This window comes from Otolemur garnettii, unplaced genomic scaffold, assembly GCF_000181295.1.
Source record: "Otolemur garnettii isolate 467f Iridium unplaced genomic scaffold, OtoGar3 scaffold00029, whole genome shotgun sequence".
Classification (NCBI taxonomy): domain Eukaryota; kingdom Metazoa; phylum Chordata; class Mammalia; order Primates; family Galagidae; genus Otolemur; species Otolemur garnettii.
The window spans coordinates 12,145,544-12,156,144 of record NW_003852424.1 but is presented as its reverse complement, the minus strand read 5'-3'; the positions used below and the strand labels follow the sequence as shown (position 1 = coordinate 12,156,144).

Genomic DNA, 10,601 nt, shown 5'->3' with positions numbered 1-10,601 from the left:
TCACTTTTCTAATCGAATTTTATTCCAGAGCAAACGGTGTTACTACCAGGCTAACTTTAAACAGCACATCTCCCCACAGGGAACAGCTTCATCTTCCTTCAACCCTCTGACCCAGCTTTGAGTTTGGCGTCACTACAGACTTTTAAGGAACACAGAACAAAGTCTTAGAGCCAGGCTAGAAGTGGCGATTGACTCAGCCAGCTCCTCAGTGTGCCCACAGTGTGGGAGCCAAGGACTGTAGTCTGCACAGAGTGGTAACTTTGCCTGAAGGGTGGGGCAGTGTGATCCCAGCAGTGTCCTCATTATCCTGCTCTACTTATTGTCACCTCCTACAACAGACAAGACACAGGGATAACCCTGAACCTCCCTGCTGTGTCCTCACCCCAGTCTACAACCCACCTACTGAACAGCCAGGCAAGCACAGTTCTGCCAGGGCCATGGCTGCTCAACCTGAGGGCCCTAGCAGTGTTCAGGTGTTATCCTGAAGAGGCCAAAACTAGTCCCTGGAGCACCAATAGCAGCCATGCTGGCTGTGGCCCTCATGTGCACAGCACGGTGCTGAGCACTCAGCACTGCACAGGGCAAAGCCGCATGCTTGCCTGAGGTCTCAAGCTAAGTGGCAAGCAAAGAAGGAAGTCAAAGGTCTGTGTAACCTGAGCTCTTGGTTCCCCCAGTACCTCAAAATTACCCCTCAAGAAACAAGGAAAGAGAACATTTTCAGAAATTAGAAGAAAACCCAACAGCTGTAGTGATCATCAAAGAGCTGAGAGGGCAGCACACGAGGCTCAGGGACCCAGCACAGCTGACAACACCCGGCCCCATTCCCAGGGGACACATGGAGGCTACCCCCCTTAGAGATCAGCAGCCCTATTCTTAATAAATAAATAAAAGTCAGGCCCATTCCAGCACAGGGGTCACAGAATTCAAGCCACTGTCTTGTTTCCCAGGCTTTTGGTTAACAGAGTGTAGTGCTGGGTGAACAGGGGACATCCCCTGATTTAGGTCCAAACAAATATAAGCTTTCTTACCCAAAGCTTATTTGCTTTCCATCTTTCCTGACTTCTGATATCAAGTACATGAAGGGGCCAGGTCCCTACTGGGGTCCATGGCCTCTGTTATTCCATCACAGCCTAGCAAGAGGTGAAAGGCCAAGCAGAACACTAAGTTCCCACAATGGCTGTAGCCAGAGTTTAAGGAGTATGAACTATCTCCTTTAGAGGCCTTAACATTAACTTCAGGGCACATTTATTCAGAACCTGAACATGACTCTGGACAAAGAGGTAGGTGGCACATCATGGACAGAACTTTACTCCAAGTCACTGAGTTAAGGGAGCTCCAGGGTACTGACACCTCCACCCAACACCCAAGGCGGGGGAATTATCCTTTCAGATAGCACAGCATATGACTCAGCTGATTTGGGTTGGGGGTGGGTCCTAGGAGATGTCTACCTGACTTCTCCATGGAACTTACAAAGTGCTATTAGCAAAACCACAGGTGTCAGGAGACATAACCAACAGAAGATCCTAACGCCTCTGGCCCTGGGGCCGGCTGGCTGTATCCTGCCCTGTCCAGGATGAAGCACCCAGGGCTCTCCTGCCAGTATCCACTCCACACACACACTGGGAAGGACAACCTGAGAGCTCCCTGTCCTCTCACTCCTTTCCGTCCTGGTCTTGCATCTGCCTCCCTCCTCCACTGCTCCCCTGGGCCAGGTCCTCAGGCCAGTACTGGTCCTCCATGTACTGCTCCATGTCTGTGCTGCTGTCAAGCTCTCTGTCCTCTGGGTGGCCCCAAGGACGGCTGGCCTCCTGCTGTTCCCACTGCACTTCCACCAGCCGGTAGAGCTCCATGGCTGTCGTGGCATCTTCCACAGATGAGTGCCCGTGCTGGCCCACCTGCAGATGAGAGCCGGCACACATCACTGCCTGCAGCCCTTGTGAGATGGATGTCACCCCAGGAAGCAAGGCCTAAGAACTCATACCCTAGGATGGGGGTGAGAGAAGAGTTGGGGCCTCCACTGTGCACCATAAGAATTCTAGCTTCTCTAAGCCTGTTTTCCTTGAATGTAAGAAATACTAAACACTATCTCCTGCTCTGTAGGCTTGAAGAGCAGGTGAACAATGAATATGACAGAGGGTTGAAGAATTACAGGCTCCCTCTGCTTAAAGGCTCTGTCTGGTTGAAGGAGATGGGGGATCATGCTGCAGGGACGTGGGGACAGAGCCTGGACTTAGTGGGGCAGACCTAGAAGTGATCAGGCTGGGAGAATGTGGACCTGGCAGTATAGGCAGTACACACCGGGGAAGAAGACTGTGGAAATAGCCAGGGCTGCCTGTGCCAGGGGAGTGCTTTATGCAAGGTCCTCGGACTGGGGCAGGGAGAGTGATAGGAAGCTGGAGGCACAGCCCATAGTCCTGCCCAAGGACCACTCGGCTTGGGGACCACCCCCTCCCAACTGCTCTCATCCCACACACCTGGATCTTCTTGTGCAGTAGCTGCAGGGCCAGGTCCTTCAGAGAGACCCGGGCTCGGGTGTGGGGACCGGGTGGGCTGAGGAGGTTTGGGACGTAGGTGGTATCCCGGGTTTGGCTCCGAGGGTGGACGTACTTGAGGGCCTGGAAGTCATTGTGCAGGGCGTGCCCCACCACCACCTTGCCCTTCAGAAGCTTAAGGATCTATAAGTGGAGAGAGGAGTCAAGAAGGCCCCACTGTCAGGCTGGCAGGAGAAACCAAGTTCCCCGGCCAAGAGTTGCATGGACCCCTCTACAGCAGTGGTTCTCAACCTTCCTAATGTTGCAACCCTTTAATACTGTTCATGAAGTAGCAACAAAAGTAATTTTATGGTTGGGGGTCACCACAACATGCAGAACTGTACTAAACGTTTGCAGCATTAGGAAGGTTGAAAACCACTGCTATGGAGGAACAGAGGACCACGAGCTCCGAGGTCCACATGCTGCCCCAGGTTTGAACCCACACCCTTTCATTGAGGTTCCCTGCACCTGCAGGGGACTCACAACAGCATTCCACAGGTGGCTGGGGATTACAGGAGGTCCCAGAGGGATGAAGCCTACTAGCTACCAGATACAAGCAACTCTACTGGTGGCTCAGGCTCTGCTCCCAGCTTGAAGGATGTCACCAGCCCTCCCCCACCACTCAACTCTTCCTAGCTCCTCATGTTGCAGGTCTCCGTCGTCACTCCCTGGGGATGCCTCCCTCATCTATGTTAGGACCCTGTCCTCAGCAGACTCATCACATTTTCTAAGTGCACATGACCTAGCTACCCCCTCCCCTGCTATAAGCTCCACGAGTGCAGGGACCATATTTGACTTGGTTAGTGATGCTCCAATGATAGCACTTATTGATAATAATTTATTGATCCAGGAGGGGATTAATAAAAACCTCTTGAGTGAAGTCAACAGAACCATGGTTGGCACTGGCAGCCACACCTTAAGTGGCAGCTCTTATTAGTGTTAAGGGACACAGTCCTTGTCATCCAGATTCTGTCCCTTTGTGCTCTGCATACTCACTACTCTTTCTTACCTTCTAAGCCTGTTTTCTTGCTCAGCTGGCACATTCCTCACACCCCATAGGAGGCCACATCCAGGGCGATGGGTTCACCCCTCCTCCAAGCCGTTAGCTGGCCTTGTGTGTCCTTATCACCAGCTGCTGGTCTCCAACTCCTACCCCTGCCTGCTGCATACAGTTTACTGCTGAGCCCAGCTTTTGTAGTAGATGAGTAAGATACATTAAGACTTAATGAGAGGGCCCTGACACACTGGTCACACGCCAAACTCCCTGCCAACAACCATAAAGTAGGAAGAGACCAAGCACAGCCAACACTGGCTCAGAGCCTGGACAAAAGTGGTCCTGCTCTCAGAACTACCACCCACCAGGTCCACAGAAGGGACCACAGACACTTCCTCCCCCCATTCTTTCTATTCCTGACTAGCCAGCTTGATAAATATTCTCTAAGTCATTTCAGAGGAATACTTAGGCCCAAACATTATGTGAAAAAGTAGGACACATGATGATATATGCCATGATTTCCCAAACTTCCCTAACTGCAAGAATCTAGAATTGATTTTATGGTACGAGTCTGCTGAGTACAAGTTTTAGGATATCAGAGCTCTCCCCAAACCTATAGACCTACTGGACCAGTCTCCAAGGAGAAATCTGGGGACAAGGACCCTAGATTGTTAACAAAGTTTTAGGTGTGGCCTATGGTGAAGCACATATGGCAGTTCCTGGTATGTGAGTGTGGTCCCAACCACTAATTTTCAAAGCACTGAAAAACAAGAAAATATGCCAAAACGTTAATACCTGAAGATGACATGACTGTGGGCCTTAAGAATTTTATACAGATGTGGAAAATTTTATAACAGAAATAAAATTTTAAATGTTAGCTGTTTATCACCTGACAGTTGGCACAGTCTTTCTATAAACATCCTCTTGTGTTAATGCCTCAGCAATCCTCATCCAGAGGTAGTCAAGATTTTTATTCACCCTAGTGGAAGAGGAACCTACTATTTGGAGCAGTCAACTGACTTCTTGGGTTTCCTCCCCGCAGGGGCAAAGTAGCAACTCTTCCAGGGCTGCTTACTCCAGCCCACCATAACTTCCAAACAAAATCCCAACCCTGCCCTCACCTCTTTCTGGGCCACCTGGAAGGGGATGGCCTTGCGCATGTGCTGCCGAGTGATGCCACTCCAGCGAGTGCGGTAGTCAACGATGGGCATCTCAGGCCGGATGTACTTGTCATAGAGGACATCACCGTGGTAACTCACCACGGAGCAGCGGGCCAGCTCGCTCACCCGCCCTCGGGGGCCTGTGCCCACCATCTCACAGTCAATAGCCACGTACTTGCTGGGCAAGGGCCCTGAGGCTTCCCTGGGGGCAGGACTTCTGCTGCACTGGGGGCTGCCAGACGCAGGCCTTGGATGCTGCTTTCTGCTGCTGGCAGCGACCCCCGACGAGGTGGGCAGTGGGGAGGCCCCTGGCTCTGGGGGCATGCTCAGCAGCCCCTGCTCCTGCAGCAAGGCCTTCCGGGCCATGAACCGCTGGTGCTGTCGGCTCCCCCTCTTATGCCGTTTCCGAAGCACATCCTTAGCATTCAAGCTGGCAAGGGTAGAGCATAAGCACTGGGCAGACTCAGGAGCTTCCCCAGGTATCATCCCAGTCAGTCCACTGCTTGGGGCAAGGGACGCCAGGTAGATAATCTCTCAGCGGGGGCAGGAACCTGGAGAGAGAACACACAGGTGAGGAGTGTGCCAGGTCACCTCCCTGCACTGCTCCACTGTGGGGCTGCCCCAGAGTCCTGCATTGTAGCTCAGGGCTCTCGTGCTGTCCAGGATTCACTGCACTAATAAACCATAAACACCACATGCAGGTCACTGTTGTGTGACAGGGACTCACTCTATCTTCCCAGCTGAAATAGGGTACTGGCAAGCATTGCTTTAGGTACTGCCTTGGACACTGCTGCAGCACTGCCTACCTGAGGCAAGAAGTCTGAGCTTGAAACTGCCCTGATCAAAACCAGATGGAGGCAGGGCAAGTTCCAACCGGCTAGAACCAAGATGGTGGAGGAACACCAACCCTTCCCTGAATATTCCTCTCCTCATTTAACCTATTAAGTCTGGCTTAAATCGGAAGACCAACAGGAACCAGGGGCAGTTCTCTACTGCAAGGAGAACATACCTTTGCTCTGTCTGTGGAGTAGACACTCTTTAGTTTCTGAAAAAATCTCACTTCCATGTTACACTATCAGCTTGCTCCTGAGTTTGGTTTTGTTTTTTTTTTTTGGAGACAGAGTCTCACTTTGTCGCCCTTGGTAGAGTGCTGTGGTGTCACAGCTCATAGCAACCTCCAACTCTTCGGCTTAGGCGATTCTCTTGCCTCAGCCTCCCAAGTAGCTGGGACTATAGGTGTCCACCACAACGCCCAGCTATTTTTTGATGCAGTTTGGCTGGAGCCGGGTTTGAACCTGCCACCCTTGGTATATGGGGCCGGCACCCTACCCATTGAGCCACAGGCACCGCCCGCTCCTGAGTTCTTCCTTGCATGAAGCCAAGGACCCACTTCTACTTCTCCCAGCATTGGAAGCCATTTTCCTATGTTACAATGACCTCAACAAAGTATTACCCCCATTTTACAGGTAAGACCTCTGAGGCACTGAGAATAACAAACTTGCTCAACTAGTTAGTAAGAGACAAAGATTGCTCTAAATTCATCCAGGTTTTTATGAAAGATTAGGGAAAAAAAAAGCAAAAAAGAGAGAGACAAAGGTTGAAATGAACCCAGAATACATACTCTTAACCTCACTTTTGAGAAAGTTATGGTTATAAGAAAATAAAGGTAACTGAAACTGTATAGCCCCTTAAAAAAATCCCTTTAAGAAATATGAAGGCATAGATCTTCAAAAGTACCTGGAGAAAAAATCTCACAGGCCACTTAAAGGTAGTTGTAGTTTTTGTTATGTGTTAACCAATGAGGTAATTTATTTAAACGACCTTGTAATTCACTCAACATAACAGCATCTAGAAACATTTGAAAGCCCTAGTCTAAAGCATAGGCAGATTTTTGTGGTGACCTCCCACCCAGTTGACCACGAGCTCTCATGAGTGTGTGATGAGAGGAGATACACACACCACTGCTTAAGGTGTGCTGTCCGTGGGAGTCTGCAAAGCCCACATAATAAGGCCATCTTCCCAACAGCAGGGGCCACTCTTGGGAAAACCTCATCTCACTTGTTACGCCAAGCCAGTCTGTAGTTTTTAACAGTCCAAAACCCCAAAACCCCAGAGCGTTGAAGTCCTGCAGAGCAGGGCTTACCCCCACTCTTCCTGAGTTACCCTCACTTGCTGAGTTTTAGTTTCCCCAGTGTGCAAAATGGTCCTAGCATTTCCCTTCCTGAGTGAAGAAGAAATGACACAGCTGGGATCTGGATACATTATCCATAGCAGAGGGCTCAGTAACCATCTGCTCCCTTTTCACAAAGAGGTTAAGACTATTGCCTGTGGTTGGTAACCAGCTCTTCCTAGGCCAGAGCAGCCTTGCCTAGACTCTTCCCCTCTCCCAGTCACAGGTCTTCTCCAGCCTCCCTTTCCACTTACACCCCTGATGCCCTTTCAGACATCAGCCATCATTCAAAGTAACCCTACTGGAATCCCTTATCCTACACTGGCTTGCATCAGGCCAAAGCCACACTGAAGCTCTCTGGGTTTCCACTGTGCCAGGTGGGGAGGGAATTCTAGATTCCAAGAAGTTTAGTCTCACCACAGAGAATGAAGCAGAAAGTGCAGCTGGATCAGAGGTGCTAGTGAGACAGAGCAGTCTGGACAATAGTTTTCTCTGGAAGCTTCCCTAAAGAGGCTAAGTCTTTGTGAACGCAAAATAGTGACCCCACCCCCCAGATGGAAGGAAGGGAAATCAGTGGCCACAGGACAAAGGACTGAAAGGATTGATAAAGGAATAACTAAGGGTCAGGGAAGAACACCCCACATGTTGCTTACAGCTGAAGGCACTGCTCCCTTCTCCTTTGTACCACTTCATCCTCTGCCCCCAACTCTGGTGGCTCTTCCACAAACCACCCCTATCCCAAGCTGGTGTCCCCAGACATGTTTCCACTGGTCAAGTTGAGTTTAGAGCCGCAGAGGCACCTAGGAAGGTCACTGAGATATCCCACAGTACCCCAGACCCAAGACATTGACAGCCTAGCTTGGAAGCAAAGAAAATTCACTCCTCCGTACTCTTATAGCACCAAGGACTCTAAGTTACCTATTGTCCGCCTCCAGGCTCTCTATAGGCAGAGACAGAACCTTGATTGTCTCTGTCCCTTCCCCAACAGCCAGCCAAGAAGCTGGCACTCAGTATGTCCTCCTCATGAACTAGGCCTGCTGTGTGCCAAACTGTAGGGACTACAGAGCTGGACTGACCATCTCCAGGGACTCCTGATTCCATGGAGAAAGGTGGGTAGTCAGAAAATTATAAGGGTCTGCTCAGAATAGGAGTGATGGGACTAAGGGAAAGGACACCATCTTGGCTCAGATAGGTTCTGTGACAGGAAGAAGCACTGGGCTAGAAATAGCAGACACAAAGCTCAGGAGGCAAAGCATGTCCACGGAGTAACTGAAAGGCAAGGAGATAGGGGTGAAGACAAAGGTGGAGGGGAGAGCCAGAGAGAACTGCTCCTGGATGGTGGGTACAAGTCTGGACTTAATCCAGAGATGGATGGGGAAGGATCAAGAAGTTTTAGAGAAAGGGTGAAAGGATGAAAACTCCCTTATAGGAAGAGCTCCAGAGAACTCAAGCAGTAGCCACAGAGATTAAGAGAAACAGGAAGGGAGTGACAGGTAAAGTGAAGCCTCAGGTTTGGTGGTGTTAGCATGAGGACTTCCAGCGCCCTGGGTCAGGGTGAGGCACCAGTGACCCATCCTGACTCATCCACTCTGTTTGCTCATCCTACCCCTCCCCCAACACACCCTCCCCTTATTAACAAATCACATCTTAGTAGCTCCAGTCTATAATCCTAGCACTCTATGAGGCCCAGGTAGAAGGATCACTTATCCCAGCCTGAGCAAGAGTGAGACCCTGTCTCTACCTAAAAACAGAAAAATTAGCCAGGTGCCTGTGGTCCCAGCTACTCTGGAGGCTGAAACAGATGGTTCACCTGAACTCAGGAGTTTGAGGTTGCTGTGAGTTAGACTGACCCCATGGCATTCTAGCCTGGGCAAGAGAGTGAGACTCTGTTTCAAAAACTCCAGAAAAACTTAAAACTGAAAAATGCAGAACCTCCAGTTGTCTCAGCCCAGCAGTGGGAGAACAAAGCCTAAGACAACCAATGCTGACCCTTCTAACAACTGGGGACAAGAGGGAGGCTTTCTTTTTTCTGAGAAGCTGCCGCCAAGGCAAGGTTAAGTGGCTTTCCTGACTCAGCAGGAGTTGTAAAGCCAGAAATTGCTAGCTGTGGTGGCTCACTCCTGCAATTCTAGCACTTTGTGGAGGTGGAAAGGAAAGCTTGGGGTCCTGAGTGACAGTGGATGGGGGTGGGAGGGCTAGAAATTAGGTTCCCTGAGAAAAGGTCTCTGTGGCCACTTGTTTTGTGACATAACAGCAGCCCTTTTTCATATTCTCTGAACTTGCTGACAAATCAGAGCCAATTATCAAGGGCACACCTTCCCCATCATGGGGACCCAGATGGAGCTCAGGGAAGCTGGGGAGCTTTGCTCAAACAGCACAACCCTTTCAACAAGGACAATGAGAAATTTCTTTCCCCAGTCTGGACTCAGGCTGTGGGGTCACCACACCAGGCACCAGGCTTTCAGGTAGGAGTTACTGGCCTAAAGGAAGAGTCCCAGCAGCGCAGTTCACGGTACAAAGACCCCAAAGGAACCATGAAATCAGAATCCCTGGTGGTCAGGGCCACCACCCTGCTGGCCCATCAGGAAAGCAAGCAAGGACCCTGCTCCAGCACTAAAACAGGCAGATGACCTGGGGCAAGTCACTATCCCTTCGCCATAAACCGAGGGCTTTGAATTAGGTCAGGGCTTCTCCAAAGTAATGAATTACCAGAAACAAGACGTCTGTTAAAAAGCTGATTTTCGGACCCACCCCTTAACTGCCGTTCTAGGGAATGGGGCCCGAGAATCTGTATTTTTTAAAAGAACATGCGATCCTTCCCCCCCCACACACACTCTCAAGCCATGATTCTGCTAATCCGCCAAATTTGAGAAACATGTCTCAATAAGGTGCCCTGTGGTACTAAAAAAGTTGAAAGGTCAGAAGTCCGCAGAGAGCCCCGCACGCCCTCTCCCTCGCCCCAAGCAGCGTCCTCCGAGCGCGAGGGACGGCCTGACCTCACTGGGAAGGACTCAACGTTGGTTACGCACTGCAGCGGCTGCCGGGCCGAGTACCACAGCCCAACGCGGCCTGATTCTGGCCCCCCACGCAGACAGGGACAGGGCTGGAGCGGCATCCTGGGCCCGGCCCACACACCTGCCGGCCCGAAGAGCCTGGTTAGCAGAGCCCGGGCGCCCCCGCCGCAGGCCAGGGATCCCCACGGCTCAGCACACACCAAACCAGCCCGCCCGACCCCGCAGTCCTGGAGAAGGGTCCAGGAGCAAAGAACCGGAGCTCACCAGAAAACACGCGCCTCTTCCGGCCCGCACGTGGGGTCCAGACTGCCGGCGGCTAGCACATGCCGGGGCAAGCCCGGCTCCGGCTGCCCGTCTATTGGCTTACAGGACAGCAGGGCCCGCCTATGGACTCCTCTGATTGGCCGAGCCTGCCCTGATGCTGGTAGGCGGGCGAGAATGCAAGGGGAGGGGCTCTTGCAAGGAGCTCGGAATGTGCTGCTAGTGGCTTGTTCCCTGGGGACATTAATTAAAGAGACCGGGAATGGGGGTCGCGGGTCAGGGGTTTTGGTGGGGACCGAGGCTTCTTGTCCTCCCTTCCGGCTCCCACCCCACCCAACTTCGGTCCTTCCGGCTCCCTGGGTCGGGAGTGGGCTTCTGTTAGTCTCTTACCACCAAAGGCTAAAAATTAGAGTACACTCTGGTCTCCAGAATGGGAACAGTGGCCCCTGCCTCCTTGGGGGTTGTTTTGAG

The 10,601-nt window shown here is 51.5% G+C and overlaps 1 protein-coding gene across 1 annotated transcript; it reads right to left on the bottom strand.

The window, feature by feature from the left end:
• AEN (apoptosis enhancing nuclease) lies at window positions 1–10,179 on the bottom strand. Its single transcript, XM_003788658.3, has 4 exons — window positions 10,134–10,179; window positions 4,647–5,236; window positions 2,475–2,675; window positions 1–1,895 (listed from the first exon to the last, which is right to left on the bottom strand). Exons 2-4 carry the CDS (start codon window positions 5,169–5,171, stop codon window positions 1,653–1,655), a joined length of 969 nt encoding a protein of 322 aa, XP_003788706.1. The 5' UTR covers window positions 5,172–5,236; window positions 10,134–10,179; the 3' UTR covers window positions 1–1,652.
• Window positions 10,180–10,601: the final 422 nt, after the last annotated feature.

Coding starts and splice junctions, on each gene's coding strand:
- AEN (XM_003788658.3), bottom strand. CDS start 5,171: ATGATACCTGGGGAAGCTCCTGAGTCTGCCCAGTGCTTATGCTCTACC. Junction 2,676..4,646: donor TCCAGGTGGCCCAGAAAGAG/GTGAGGGCAGGG, acceptor CTCCACTTATAG/ATCCTTAAGCTTCTGAAGGG. Junction 1,896..2,474: donor TACTGCACAAGAAGATCCAG/GTGTGTGGGATG, acceptor TCTCATCTGCAG/GTGGGCCAGCACGGGCACTC.